This window comes from Charadrius vociferus, unplaced genomic scaffold (genome assembly GCF_000708025.1).
Source record: "Charadrius vociferus isolate BGI_N301 unplaced genomic scaffold, ASM70802v2 scaffold260, whole genome shotgun sequence".
NCBI lineage: Eukaryota > Metazoa > Chordata > Aves > Charadriiformes > Charadriidae > Charadrius > Charadrius vociferus.
In genome coordinates, this window is record NW_009646410.1 from 246,216 (window position 1) to 261,288 (window position 15,073).

The 15,073-nt window shown below is 58.0% G+C and overlaps 1 protein-coding gene across 1 annotated transcript; it reads left to right on the forward strand.

Annotated features, from left to right (window-relative positions):
- The first annotated feature begins 1,357 nt into the window (after nt 1–1,357).
- Nucleotides 1,358–13,511, forward strand: UNC13D (unc-13 homolog D (C. elegans)). The gene is made up of 31 exons (XM_009895821.1): nt 1,358–1,390; nt 1,664–1,771; nt 2,144–2,203; nt 2,477–2,543; nt 2,627–2,804; nt 3,154–3,198; nt 3,586–3,654; nt 3,854–3,923; nt 4,258–4,362; nt 4,690–4,782; nt 5,037–5,140; nt 5,409–5,526; nt 6,140–6,264; nt 6,544–6,634; nt 6,931–6,987; nt 7,411–7,508; nt 7,750–7,801; nt 8,128–8,258; nt 8,595–8,715; nt 9,303–9,446; nt 9,609–9,707; nt 10,048–10,254; nt 10,426–10,494; nt 10,846–10,925; nt 11,159–11,264; nt 11,345–11,416; nt 11,537–11,620; nt 11,903–12,023; nt 12,577–12,700; nt 13,086–13,291; nt 13,408–13,511. Exons 1-31 carry the CDS (start codon nt 1,358–1,360, stop codon nt 13,509–13,511), a joined length of 3,141 nt encoding a protein of 1,046 aa, XP_009894123.1.
- The last annotated feature ends 1,562 nt before the right edge of the window (nt 13,512–15,073 follow it).

A 15,073-nucleotide genomic window follows, 5' to 3' on the forward strand; every position in this document is an offset into this window, starting at 1 on the left:
AGGTGGGAGAGAAGCAGCTCAAGGGTTAAACTGGCTGGGGGGGGAAGAGTTGAATTTAGTCCAGATGGCCGGGGGATTATGCCAGCCCTAGATTTGCCATAAGCAAATGTTACTGTTCCAGCTCGGGGTTGGGTTTTTTTTTTGTTCTACTATGGGGATTCTAAGGTCATTTTGAGGCCTGGGCTGACCCACAGGTAGGGTTGGTCCATCTGAGTGGGGCACTGGGGCTGTGCTTGGTGGACACCCCTCAGCACAGAAAAGGCCAAACTTGTTTTAAAAATTTTCGTTATATTTTTGGCGTTGTCCCACTGCATTCCCAAGAGGGTCCGGCACCGTAGCGGATGGCAGAGGGGCACCAGTTCCCCTCCCTCTGGCTGCGTCACCCGGCTCCTGGTGATGACAAAGTCACTGTCACCCAGCCAGGCCCTGCCGCAAAAAAAGCTCAGCTGCGGTGGTGGCCAAATCCAGACTGTGGTTAGAGAAGCAGATGCAGGACGGGCTCAGCCTCAGCTTTGGGGAGGGAGCAGGGGCTGAGGACGGGCTGAGAGTTGGGGTTTGCCAGGGAAAAGGGTATTTTTGGCAGAGGTGGTTTGTTCTCCCGGCTGGACCCATACGGAGCCGGGGTGAACGGGTGGTGACATTTGAGGCAGGGGATGACGGGGGCTGTGTGGGCAGCAGGACTCCCAGGCCAGCCCCAGGGCTGAGCGCTACTGGAGCCAAGCTGTGCCTCATCACGTGGCAATGTTTTAATTTAATTGCCTTTTGGAAAGTAAATACTGGTCATTTTGCTGGTCATCCTTCAAGTGGGGAATGGACCTTCAACTCAACACGAGCGCAGCACAGCAGTGCTCTTGTTACTTTCTGGCAAGGGGACTCAAGTCACAAATCCCAATGCCTTTTTGATGTCTCCTTGCCCGTAGCTGCCTTGCCCAGCCTGCAGCTCCTCCCTGCGCTTCGGCCACCTGCCCTCTCCCTCGGCTGGTTTGCTCTCCAGCCTGGTCCTGGCTGGGCCAGCGAGCAGCTCTGTGGGGAGAGAGGTGGGTGGCTGGCTTTTAAAGCCTCCTATGGGTCACCCCAAATTGCTGTTGCCATCCTTGCTGCCCTCTCCTCAATTAATGGGGCTTGGGGGTGAAGCACCCCCATGCTGCCCCGCTGGTGGGTGATGGTAGGAGTGATCCCTTGGCCGTGGACAGCCTGTGGGGTGTCACGGCATCCTTTGGGGCATCCCACCCTGATGGGCTGTGGGTCATGCCACCTAGTCCCAGCTACCCTGCTCTGCCCAGCTTCGGTTTCCTTGTAAAACCATCCTCTACCATGAGACTTAATGGTCAACCTCTTGCTTCTCTTCTTTCTCTAGATGGATCTGTCCCACCGGTTCTCCAAGAGAGAGGTATGAGCGTGGTCCTGCCACGGTGTCCTTTGGTGGCACTGGAGGGGGTGGCAGCGCTGCTGGGGCTTGGGGACATGGCTCAGCTCCTGAAGATGCTCCCCAGGGACAGCCGGAGGTGGCCGGGCAGGGCTGGATGCCAGGAGGGGGGTGGCAGGGACCAGTGGGGAGCTCTGGGAGCTGAGGTGGGGGAGACACCCTACTAATCCTGGGGGATGCATCGAGCAAGTCCCTGCTGGCCTGGCCCCATGCGAGGTGTTGGCGCTCCCCCCGCAGCTGGCCCTGCTCTACGAGGAGGTCCTCTACACCATACAGCACCGCCTGGGCAAGCCCGAGCACCACCACATTGCGGATGCCCAGGAGCTCTACACCTACGTGCAAAAGGTGGGTCTCCACTTGTCCAACAGGATCCCCAAAACCTGTACCCTGACATGTCCACCCTCCCAGCTAGAAGAGATGAGGATGTTTGGAGGGAGCTTTTAACGGGCACCTTAAAAGATGTAGCAGCAGCGTCCAGCTGGAGAGCTGGGACAGCTTGTGGCTGGGAAATGTTATCTTTGGGGAGAAATATTTATCTTAGGCTTGGGATGGTGAGAAGAAGGCTCTTCCTCAAGAGCTTTCAGCTGGTCTCCAGCCGTTCTGTTGGGCTCTTTGCTCCTCTCCTCTCCCCTCGAGCTGCAGCTGGCTCCCAGGGAGCGGAGGGAAGCCCCTGGCTGCTCTCCAGCCACTGGTAACCACCCCTGATATCTACCACAGGCTTTCGGCATGGGTGCGGAGGAGCACAGCATCATCATGCAGCAGGTCAAGGAACTGGAGGTACGCAGTGAGACGGCGTCTCTCCAATATGCTGCAGCCCAGAGGGATGTCCCCTCATCGGGGTGATGCTGGGGGGCTGCAGTGCCTCTGGGTCCCCATGTTTGGGCTTTGGGGTGCAGGGTGCCCTGGGCTGTGCTGGGGCAGTCTCCCAGGAGCTGTTTCCTGGCCTGAGCAGCAGCAGATGGTGTGGTCCTGCTCAAGCCCCATCCTTCCTTGCAGGGTTGATGACCGCTCCCACATTAATCTTTTTCTTTTTTTTTTTAATTCTTCCAGAGCCCAATTTTTTGCCTGAAAGCAACTGTGAAGGAAGCCAAGGGAATCTTGGGGAAAGACGTCAGTGGTAAGTGGAGATGGGTGGGTGTCCCATCGGAAACGGGACAGCTGCTGCTCCCCATGGAGACTTGCACGCCTTCATCCTCGCAGGGTTCAGCGACCCGTACTGCCTGCTGGGTATCGAGGCCAAGAGCCATGAACCAGCCCACCCCGACCACAAGAAGCGGATGAAGGCTGTGGTCAAAGACCTCATCCCTGAAGACCAGATCCATCGCACGCAAGTCATAAGCCAGACCCTCAGCCCGGTGTGGGACGAGACATTTATCCTGTAATCCGTCACCCCTTAGCTTTGCTTGCAGGGGGGGCTGGAGGGGGTGTTCGGGGCTTTCGGGGTGGATGGGGGGGGGGGTTCACCACTCACTCCAACGAGGAGCCGGGGCGATGCCCACTGGGGCTTGCCAGGCTTCTGGTCTGACCCATGCAGCAGGTCCAGCGAGGTGAAAAACAAAAGCGTGGCAAAAATCCCTCCCCTGGGGCTCTCCCACCACTTCCCCAGGCTCTGCCGGGTGGTTTGGGGTCTCCCCCAGGGAGGAGCCTCCTGTCCCCAGCTGTCCTGCCTGCTTGCTGCTGGTCCCTTGGATGCTGCTTGAGTAATGGCGTCTGCTGGTGCCTTGCAGGGAGTTTGAAGACACGGAGACGGCCAGCTTCCACCTGGACATGTGGTGAGCAGCAGCACCCCTCCGGCCAGCGACCCTGACCCCCGGCCCTGAGCAGGCTTGTGCCTTCTGGGAAGGTCCCTGGGGTGGTCCTTCAACCTGCACCCTTCAAAAAGCCCCAGAAACCCTTTTCCCCATCACTTTCTGCTGGAGCAGGATGTGACCAGTGCCAGCAGAGACAGCCCAGGCTGGCTTTGCCCGGATTTTATTTATGGCAAGAAGCAGCGTGCTTGCAGATTTTGGCTGGACAGCTGGTTTTGGGGGTGGCCTCAGTCTTTACATATTCGTCCCCCCCTGCCCCCGGCACCTTCCCTTCTCTGCTCCCTGAACTGCTTTGCAGCCGCCTGAATTTCCTCCTTTCCCCGCGGTGGGTTCGGCTGCCCACCCTCGCAGGGACTCGGACATGGTGGAGTCGGTGCGGCACAAGCTGGGGGAGCTGACGGACCTCCACGGCCTCAAACGGTTGGTGCTGGCATGGCCCTAACGGCTGCCGAGGAAAGAGGGTTTGGAAAATGCTGATTTGCCTGCTGGATTTTAAAAAATTGCCTATGGAAGGAGGGAGGGAGGGTGGCAGGTCTGCATCGCCCTGCTCTTCCCCGACCACGGCTGGGTCACGGCTGCAGGAAACCTTTTCACCCCCTCTTTCGTTCGTGCCTTTCAGGATCTTTAAAGATGCTCGCAAAGACAAAGGGCAGGATGATTTTCTGGGGAACATAGTCCTTCGCCTGAAGGTGAGTGCTGTGGTGCATCCTCTCCTCCGAGTGACTCCCCAGTCACCGGTTAAACCTCACTGGGACCAGGCAGGGTCCCAGCCCCGTGGCAGCACTGAGCTCACCCAGGAGCCTGGCTCAGAGCCCCAAATTGATGCCAGGTTCCTCAGTTTGGTGCCCCAGCCACTCCGACGCACTCGCTCAGTGATCATACATCTTTTATTTGTAATCCAGTACTAGAGTTACCCAATACAGCATCTTCCTGCCCCATTAACGCAGTGGGACCTGGTCCCTGAGCAGGATCCTTCACCCAGGAATGCTGCACAGGGCTTCACCCTTGTCTCTGTGTGCACAGGACCTGCACTGCTGGGATGACCAGTGGTACCAGCTGGAGCCACGGACGGAGACGTACCCCAACCGGGGACAGTGTCACCTGCAATTCCTGCTAACTCACAAGAAGGTAGGAGGGGATGGGGAAGATGGTCCCTTTCCATTGCCTTGGCAGGACAGAGCAGCTGCCTGTCCCTTGGGGCCTGTCTTGGGGTCCCAGATCCTGCCCGAGGACCAGAGGTGCCAGCACCAGGGTTTGCGCATGCTGGAAACCACCTTGATTCTCCCCTGAGCTCCATGCCAGCTTCATCCTGGTGCACCTGCACCCCTTGGTTCGGCTTCAAACAGGGCTCTCTTGTCCCAGTCTTTCTGGGTTCCTGTGTCCCCACTCTCTGACTGTGTCCCTTCATGTTCAGGCAGGTTATGGTTATTGCTCCTATGCCTTGTCTCTTTTCAGAGGGCCACCACGTGCAGTCGGACACAGCCGAGCTACACCGTCCATCGCCACCTCCTGCAGCAGCTGGTGTCCTATGAGATCCTTCAGCACCAGGTATGGAGGGGGAGAAGCAGCTCTCCAGCAGCTGAGCTGGGGTGAGGGCTTCCTTTGGAGCCCACCACGCCTGACACAGAGCTGCGAGGAGACGGGGAGGAGGGTTGTGGTGATGCCTGCCTGTGCCTGGCACCCTTACGGGGCACCCATTCCCCCCATAGTCCTGCAAACACACCCCACCCTGGTGCCTGTCCCCCTCCTCGCTCAACCCAGCTGTCTCCAGGACATGTCACCCTCTTTTTGCATCCTCGCAGGCCGGCAGCGTTGCCTGGGACGGGGAGCTGAGCAGGCACGCCAGCACCGTGCTGTACCTGCACGCCACGCAGAAGGACCTCTCTGACTTCCACCAAGTCATGGCGTGAGTACCCCACACCCAAGGAGCCATGACACAGCATCATGGAGGGGGGGCACCGGCCCCGATGCCTTCTCTGGGACCATCGGACCACAGCCAGTCTCTCCCATGAGCTCAGCGTGGCTGATATTGCCCCCTGCCCCGAGCAGCACCAGGAGAGCTGGGTCCTGCCCCTGCAATCCCAGCTGTAGCCATGGGTGGGGGAGCCCCACGCTGGTCCCTGGGTGTCCTCCAACCCCCCAGGGTCTCAGCCCAGCCTCTCTCTCCTCCCCAGGCAGTGGCTGGCGTACAGCAAGCTCTACCAGAGCCTTGAGTTCAACAGCAACTGCCTGCTCCACCAGATCACCAGCATTGAGTACCAGTGGGTGCAGGAGCGCCTGAAGCCAGAGCAGGTGAGGGGGCTCCAGTGCCATGCTGGGGGCAGAGATCGGGGAAATGTGCCCTGTGTGCTCAACCCTGAGCTTCTCCTCCCAGCTCCCGAGGCAGTTTACCCACCCTGTGTTCCAGGAAGGGCAGGAGCTTCTGGGGTACAGGGGTGCCAGGGTGGCTGAAGGGTATTTCTGGGGAGAACCAGCCACGGGGACCAGGACAACCCACAGGTCAGGGAGCCCTTTTGTCCCGGAGGTTTGTTCCCCCTCTCCATGGAGAAGCCCTTACCCTTCACGCTGACATCCCCTCCTCCATCACTGCCATCAAGTCAATCACAACACCCTGCAAAACTTAAATATGACCCAATTCCTACTTTTCCCCACCCGTTTTCCCAGGGCATCCCTGCACCCTGCCGAGACTCCCAATTTTTCATGCATAGCAATGAGGTTTAAGCACAAAGCTCAGCTCAGCCCCTCCAGGAAGAACTTACTCAAGGCATCAGGGGGGTTTCCCATCCCTGGAGCAGGATAGAAAGGAACAGGACCCACCGTCTCCCTCTGCCATGGTGCCATGGTCCCACAGGCATCTCTGTCTGCTGCTGAGGAGGACAATGTGTGTTTCCTTCCTTCTCCCCAGAAAGCAGAGCTGGCTGAGTCCTTCCAGTCCTTGCTGACTTATGGGGTCTCCCTCATCCGGAGGTACCGCATCATTTTCCCCCTTTCTGTCCCGAGGTCCGCGGAGAGGCTCCAGTCTCTGCTCCGGTGAGTCACGTACCGGTGCCAACTGTGCATGGTGTCATATTGCTTGGCCACTGTGATGGACAAATGTGTACGCTTGAGCAAAAAAACACAGAAGCCTTTTCTGCCCCCTTCTAGGCTGCTGTGACACTTGTCCTGTCTTGTCCCTCGTCCTGGGCTCCCCGTGGGGGATGCTGTTGGCGGGGGGGAAGGTCTGTTTGGGTGGGGTCTCTAGGGGGACAGGCAGTTGGTTTTGATGGGCTGGTGCTGGGTTTCACCAGAGGTTCTCGCTTTGCTTTGCAGGGTCCTGGTCCAGATGTGCAAAATGAAAGCTTTCCACGAGCTGTGCACACTCAGCCCTGACCTCCCCCAGATGGTCTCCATGGCACTGAAGGTAGTGGGACCAGGGGATGTCACCTTCCCCATCCCCTGGGATCTGGGATCCTGCGACTCTCCCTTATCCATCCCTGCCCAACGCCCACACCTCAGCCTCTCCTGCAAAGCCACATAGACCACCCTAGGTGGGGACAATACCTGCCCCTCTTCAACCTGGTGATCTAAGCCTGTGGTTCCCACCACATGGAGCTGGGTCCTGCCCATACCCAGGGGAAAGGGAGAGGGAAAGGGGTGACAGAGATGGTTTTGCTCCTCCTGCTTCCCTGCCATCACACCAGGACTCCTCTCTTGCAGTCAGGCACAACGGAGTGGTTTCACATGAAGAAGCAGCACCTCAAGCCCATGGTGAAGGTCAGTTCCCATCTCTGCCTCTCCGACATTACAAGAAGCAATTTGCTGGACTTAGGGTGGGAGGCCCGAGGCGGGGGGGTGAGAAGACTGAGCTGAGGTTTCTCCATTTTTCTGATACAGTCAAGGCATTTGGGTTTCCACCTTAGAAATACCATGAGCCATGTTACCTGCAGCTGCCAAGGTGCGTTGAAGCTTAAGGCCTTGGTGCAATGCTCAGGAGAACAAGAGGTGATCCCAAGCCTAACCCCGCAAGCAGAGGGTGACAGTGGATGTTACCTACAACTTCTTGGTGTTCCTAATGTGGATCTCATGATATATTGCTACCCCACAAGAACAAATTGTAGAAATAAATTAGATCAGAATGGAGCCCAGGTCATCTCAAAATCACTGTGCATCCAAACCAAGCTGTTCCTTCCTTTGCAGAGCATGGAGGAGAATGGCAAAGCCTTATCTAGACTCCTCCTGGAGGTGATAGGAGATCTCCAGCAGTGCCAGAAAATCTGGAATAAGTTCTTCATCAAGTAGGTTTCAGAGCTTGATCCCCCCCTTATCCCTCTTCCGTGGGGTCAAAAGCAACAGGGCAGTTTGATGCCTCATTCCTTGGCTCTTGGCTCCACATGTAGCATCTGTGATCCCATCTCCGTTTCTTAGAGCTGTACTGTCCTCACCCTTGTGGCAAGGGCATGGCCTGGGAGGGTTCGCTAGACTGGCTTTCCTGGGCTGGGGCTGACAGGCTCCTGACTCCTCGTTTCTCTCTTGCAGCACCTTGAAGTTGAATCTCTTCTCCATCGCCTACCTGGAGCTGGAGAGCCTGGTGAGCAAGCCTGGACCGCTCCGCACTCGTGGGATTAAGGTCTAAAGCCAGGCTGAGGTTTTTGGCCACCCTTCAGGTGGCAACTTGTTGTTGCAAGCCTGGAAAGGGAGCAAGCCAGGGAAACTCTCCACCTTTCCCTATGTGCCCATAAAGTGACTATCATCTGCTTACTTGACCCAGTGAATCTCCTGAAATGCCACCCAAAAGGAAGAGGAGTCCCCTGAGCTGACCCTCACCCGATGGCTCCAGAGACCCACCAGTACATCAAGCCTTCCCTGCTGGACCCTCACTAATGGCTGTCCCCTCCTTCCCTTCCTCACTGCCAGGTTGCGGAGCACGTCCAGGAGCAGCTGCACGAGGTTGACAGCAGCATGTCCAAGCCCACAGCCGAGAGCCTTTTCCAGCTCTACATGAACCTGCAGGAGCTCTATCAGATGAAGGACTTCCTCCCAAAGAGGTATCCAACCCAGAGAAAGGAATGATGTCAAAGCGAGGGAATGAGCAGTTAATTGAGAGGAACCCCAAATGCTTCCCATTCACCTATATCACTAATTACACACAAGGCAGACCCGGCTGTTGGTGACTGGTGTCAACGTGAGCATCACCAGAAGGGTTTCAGGGTTTCAGTGGGGTTGACGGAGACCTCAACTTCCAGCCAAGGGGAGGTTTCCCCTCAGTACAGTGCTATGTGCTGCCCCTGCTGCAGGGCAGTTTCTTGTATGTGAGAGCACAGAGAGGTGATGGCCCCGTGCAGTTGCTGTGCAGTTGGAGAAGCTGGTGCCTTCATCCACAGGGATGGACCTCTGGCTCTGAGCAATTTCCACCAGTGGTTCAAGGAAGCTGTGCCCCAGTGGCTGCAGAAGGCCTACACCATCGCACTGGAGAGGGCACAGAGAGCCGTCCAGATGGACCAGGTAACCTGAGGAGGAGAACATCTCCCTCCATCCTTTGGGGACACTCCAGCTTCCTCCATGACTTGCTGCTGTACCTGGCGCACAGCATTGAGAACACAGTGCAGGTGCCTCTTGCAGCCCAGGAGCAGGCTGGTTCCTCTCCCAAATGGGAAGAAGGACGTGGTCTCCTGGATCTGTTGATCCCACCCTGGCCCAAAACCGCATCCCTGTGCCCTTTCCCCCTCTGTGGCAGCCTGAGTGAGTCAATGAACCTTCATTTGGGCCATGCTGTGAGCATCCCCTTCGCTTCTGACCTTTAGGAAGAGGGGAGGGAAGACAGCCATGGGGCCACAGGGTCCTCGCCCCACTCTTCAGTGTGGTCCAACAACACTGGGTTAGAGTATGATGGGGCACAGCCCGATGCAGGGAGCTCGGGACACTCTGTCCGTCCTCATCTTCTCCTCTCTCCAAAGTGACCGAGTGATGACATCAGGATATATGGAGCTGGTGATGGGCCAGAGAGCTCCAAAGTAAAGGAGCAGCTCTCCTGTCTGGGATGGCTTCTTTCCATACAAGCTAAGTTGCATTTACTTTCTCTGCCGTCCCAGCTGACACCCTTCGGGGAACACAACAAGCACAGCACGTCCACCGTTGACCTGTCCACCTGCTATGCCCAGATCGTGAAGACCTGGCAGCAGCTCAACTGGCCAGACCCCGAGGAAGCCTTCATGATCATGGTGAAGCTTGTGGAGGTTTGTATACTGGACATAATCAGCAGGAGTTTCCTCTCCTGCTCTTGGAGACGTGTCTCCATGAATAGGGCATGTCCCATGCTGATATGGTGGGGTTCCCTGGTCCCACAGTGGTCCCCGTGCTGCCCAGCTCAGTCCGTTGGCTTCTTCTCTATCCTGCAGGACATGTGCAAAATTGCCCTGATGTACTGCCGGCTCATCAAGGAGAGGGCTGAGGCTCTGTCGCTGAGTGAGCAGAATGAGGGCAAAGCGGCCAACAGGGTTGGTATTGGGGCAGGGACCACTGCTTGGGGAGAGGCAGGATTTGGCCGTAGTTTCTGGGCAAAAAGGGACATGAGCTGCTGAGCACCCGGCTGACATCCTGGGTCCAGCTTTCATGGAGACCAGTTGACCCCCCGATAGCCATAATCCTGGAAAATCAGGAGGGAAATGGTGTGAGCAGGTGGAATGGGATGGGGATGGGGGCAGGGAATGAGGATGGGGGTGGGACTGGGGATGGGGATAGTGATGGTGATGGGAATGGGGATGGGGATGAGGATGGAGCTGGCAGGGGATGCACCAGGGGGTGTGGGACTCCCTGAAACAGACCCACCTCTCCCAGCTCTGCATCGTCGTGAACAACATCAAGCAGCTGCGGCTGCTGATCATGAAGCTGCCGTCACAGCTGGACTGGGTGCAGCTGGAGCAGCGCATGGGGGCTCTCATCGACCAGCAGCAGATCCATCACACACTGCACAACCAGCTCGACAGCGCTGTCTCCTGCTTGGACCACGAGGTCCGGGATGTGGTGCAAGCCCTGGCTACCAAGGTGCCCACCTGTCACTGACCCCCCTTGCCCCCTGGACCAAAGCAGGGAGGTTTCACCCAAGGGGGCCTGGAGCCCACAGTACTCCTGGGATGGAAACAAGGTGGACTCGGGCATGGGGAGACTGGTGCAGAGGGCAAATGCCAAGTGTGTCTGTGCATTTCTCCCTGGCAGCTGGAAAAGGGCATTGCCAGACACATCCAGGAGCTCTCATCTTCCAATGATACCCGGGAGCCTGAGGATGTAAGTATCTGGCCTGGTCCCTCCTGGACCATCTGTTTTGGGTAGCCGTGAATAACCCTTGCCTACTTGGTGAAAGCCCCCATAACCCTTCCCCACCTCCCCCATGTCCCTGGGGCACAGGATGCACCAGCAATGGGACCCAGACCTCCGTATGCTTTGTTTGATGCCCGTGTTGGCAGCGGGACCAGACCAGGCATAGCCTGCCCACAACTTCACTGTGGGAGGGAGCCCCTCTGGACCCCGCTCTATCCTGCTAGCTCTGGCCAGCAGCACTCCGCCTCTCTCCCCGCTGTGCCCTGCTGGATACGACCCCCTCATGGCCTTCCCAATGCCCTTCTCCTCTCGCTGCAGTCCATCATCCCACTCATGAAGTTCCTGGAGTCGGAGCTGCAGTACCTCAACGAGCATCTGGTCCAGGAGAACTTCGAAAGGTGACCGGGGCCCTAGGGATGCATGGCGGAGGCCAGCAGCATCACCGTCCTTCAGCAGAAAAAAAACCCCCGGTGTTCGGGGACATCCCTCCTTGGGGCTGGCTGCTCAGTCCAGCGGGATGAGCCAGTTTCATCTGGGGCTTTGTAAAGCCCCTCAGTTGAGGACCAAATGCCCCAACCCACCTCCCCTGGACCCTCCCCCGGCTCACAGCCTTCCTCCCTCACCCCTGCAGCCTCCTCGCTCTCCTTTGGCATCACACCTTGGCCGTGCTGTCGGCAGCCGCGGGGCAGCAGGTCCCCTCAGCCCAACGCTACAAGAAGCTGCACTGTGCCTTGAAGGTACCGGAGTGGGAGATGGGGAGAGTGTCCCTGGCAGGGACGGGTGTTTGGGCGCCAGCTAATAGCATCCTTCTCCCCAGAGCCTGGAGCTGTGCTTCTATGCTGAGGGCTGCGGGTTGTCGCTGGAGACCCTCCACTCTGCAACCTTCCTGGTACGGGGTGCTGGGGATGGCAGGGTCCCCGGGGTTACCTTTAGGTGCTCTCCAGGGAGGGTGTCCCCAGGCTGCAGACCCATCTGTGAGCTTGACCATCACCTTCCGTCCTCCCCGCAGTCACTGGAGACCCACCTGGCCCTCTGCTCCACCACCAGCCGTAAACTCATCCAGAAATACTTTAGCAACAGGATCCAGCAGCAGGTAGGAGTTGGGATGGTGCCCCCAGCCCCGTCCCACATCCCACTCTTGCCCATGCCTGGCACAGCCCACCTGTGGAAATGTGGGTTTTCCCCAGCACCCTCCCAATCCTGGGCCTGTTGGGGCTGGTTTTGTCCCCGCTGTGGGCAGGAGGGGGTTTAGTTGCGTCCCAGAGGATGCCCCCTGGTACCCCAAAATGCCTACTCAGCCTCCACCAGACCCCGGGCACCCCCTTGGTGAGAATGCTGAAAGGCAGCACCCTTATTCTCGTACCCTACCGCTCAGCTGGACACCAGCTCGGAGAAGTACGGGGCCGTGACGATCAAAGCGCTGTACCGCCCTTTGGAGCAGAAACTCCGTGTGGAAGTGCTCAATGCCGTCAACCTCATCCCGCTGGACTCCAACGGTGGGTGTGGGTGGGCTGGGGAGGCCTACTGCCCCAAGACCCCCTGTCCTCGGTCCCTGATACACCCCTGGGTAGGAGAGACGCTCTGTCTTGTTTTTCTTTTGCATCCAGGGAGGTGGATTTGGGGAAGACGGGGATTATTGCACTGGTCTGGGGTGGTCCAGTGGGATGTGGCAGGCAGGACCAGGCAGGACACGGTGCCCACATCCCACTGCCTTCACTGTGCAGCACATCCCATCCACTGTGCAAATCACATCTTAGACAGAAAAATATACCGGGATGACAAGGGACAGTCTCTCGGGTTGGTTGTCATTTGGGGAGGTCTCCAGGAGAGGTCACTCCTCTTGCAGCCACCCGTGGCCGATCCGCGTGTGGGCAGGGTTGGGGATGCTCCTGCACCCTCAGAGGAGTGTGGGTTGGGCTTGGGGGTGGCGGTGAGGGTGCTCTGAACCCCCCCAGCCACCCCAGTGTGTCCAGCCACCCCAGTTGGACTCGGCGACCGTGCTGGGGCAGAGTGGGCGGCAGGAGGGGGCTGATGTCTGCACCCCACCAGGTTCAAGCGACCCCTTTGTCCAACTCACCCTGGAGCCCCGGCATGAGTTCCCTGAGGTGGTGGCCCGGACCACCCAGTGCAAGAGGAACGAGCTGCACCCCCTCTTCGATGAAGCCTTCGACTTGTACGTAGGGGTTGACACCCACCAGCCCCCGCACCAATCCCTGCGGCACCCCCAGGCTTCAGCCGAGCCCCTGCTATGGGGCTGCTGCTCCGGGAACGGGGTCTTGCCCTGGGATTTCACCCCCTGCACCTCACTGGGGGCTCAGCTGTGGGGTCCCACGGTGGGAGCAGGGGTAGGGACACCCCAAACAACTGGGTCCCGCAGGCTGGTGTAGGGGCCCTTCGCTTTGAAGGGGTTGGGGTCAGCACGGTGTGTGTTGGGGGGGTGGTGGCTTCCCATGGAGCATCACCCCAGCGGAGGCCTGTTTGGACCCTGGAGGGAAGGTTGAATTTTGGGACCCAGGGGATGTGGGGTGTGATGGTCCCCTCATCCCCTCTCCTCACAGCTTGATCCCCCCTGAGAAGTGCCGGCAGGAGGGGGCCTGCCTGCTGCTGACTGTGTTTGACTACGACACGCTGGGGTCCAACGACCTGGAGGGCGAAGCCTTCTTCCCCCTCTGCCGCCTGCCCGGCCTTGACGCTGACAAGGACCAGGTTGACATGGGACGGGTGCCCCAGACCCGCCTCCCCCTCACCCACCCCAAACCCACCGGTACGTGCTGCCACAGCCCGGGCTGAGCCCCGCCGAGCCCCCCACTGGCCCCGTGCCGCGGGGAGGGGGCCGTGGTGAGCATCTCCCACCATCCCTCCCCTCCTCTCTGGCAGGAGATGAGATCCTCCGGCTGCTGGAGTCCAGGAAGGGGGACAAAGAGGCTCAGGCCTTCGTTAAGCTCCGCAAGCAACGAGCCAAGCAGTCCAAGGAGACGGAGTGAGGGAGGTGGAGGAAGAGGGTCCCGAAAAGTGGGGGTCCAGCCAGTGGGACCCCGGGAGATTTGCTGATGCTGGAGCCACCCGCAGGGCCCGGGGGGACAGAAGGGGTCCCTGTGCCCCCCACCACCTCCCCGTGCCTGTCTCACCCCCACCTGCGGGTAGCAATGCTCCCGTGAGGCTGGGGAGGGTGGGCACACGGTATTTCGGGGGATTTCTTTGCCCATCCGGACTAGCAACACTACACCAGGGACGTGAAAGTGTGTGGCGGTCCCTGCCTGTCCCCATTAGCTTGTCACTGCCCGTGCCACATCGCCTGGCCGTGTCCCCAACCCTCCTGTCTGCGACACTGTCAGGGCAATGCAAACGCATCATCACGTACTTGGGGTGGGGACAACCCCTGGCCAAACCTGCCTTTTTCTTTTTTTTTTAATTTTTCTTCTTTTATCTTTTTCTTTTTTTCCTTTTTTCTTTTTCTTCTTTCTTCTTTTTTCTTTTTTCTTTTTTCTTTTTTCTTTTTTTTCTTCTTTCTTCTTTTTTCTTTTTTCTTTTTTTCTTTTTCTTTTTCCTTTTTTTTTTTTTGTCTTTTTTCTTTCTTCTTTCTTCTTTCTTTTTTTTTTTTTTTTTCTTTTTTTTTTTCCTTTTTTTTCTTTGTCTTTTTTTTTTTTTTCTTTCTTTCCTGCTGGATAAGCCTCTTATTTTAAATTAAAAGCAACAAAGCTGATGCGTGGGCTGAGTCTGTGCAGGGAGTGCTTTGGGGCAATGGCCGAGGCTTCGGCGAGTGCTTGGCTGTGCTGAATGGGCCGGGCTGGTTTCCTCTGCGGGGCAGCGGGTAGCGTTGTTTTGAGTTACAGGTCACTGCAAAATATCACCTAGACTGAGGTATATAAATCAAACGGCTCGGAAAGCTGCCGCAGCCCGGCGATGCATCGTCACCCTGCCGCTGGAGCCGGCGGAGCGGCCGTGTCGGCCTGTGAAGGAGCCTGACGAGACATGTAAAGCCCGGGTCTGGCTCAGGCATTGCAAAAGGCTCTCAGGATGGGCAGCGCGCGGTGGTTTGGTGATGAAAAAAGGGTCCCAGGCTGGGGTGGTGGGTGTGGGGGGTGTGTGTCCATCCCTGGGGCTGCGCGTTGCCAGAGCCATCCCTGCCCCGTATGCGCTGCTGGCCCTGTGTGACCAGTCAGGCTTTGTGTTCTTGGTTTTGGTTTTTCTGGTTTTGGTTGTTTTTTAGTTCTTTTTTCAAATGCGCATAGCTTTTGTGTGCCTTTTTGTATTTTACCACCCATTGTACCAACGCCAGGGGGCTTTGCTGGAGCAGGAGGAGCCTCGGCGGCCATAAAGTGCTTCGCAGCCCCATCAGCCGAACCACGGGGCAATTGGGACTATTGAGAGCCCAGAAGCAGCGGGCAGGTCCCTGGCGTTGCCACCAGCCTGTGCCCGGGACCCGCGTCCCTCTGCTGTAACGGGTGGTGGACAGTGGTGGACACACAAAGGACAGCGGTGGTCACTCAGGGGACAGAGGTGGTCACTCAGGAGACAGCGGTGGTCACTCAGGGGACAGAGGTGG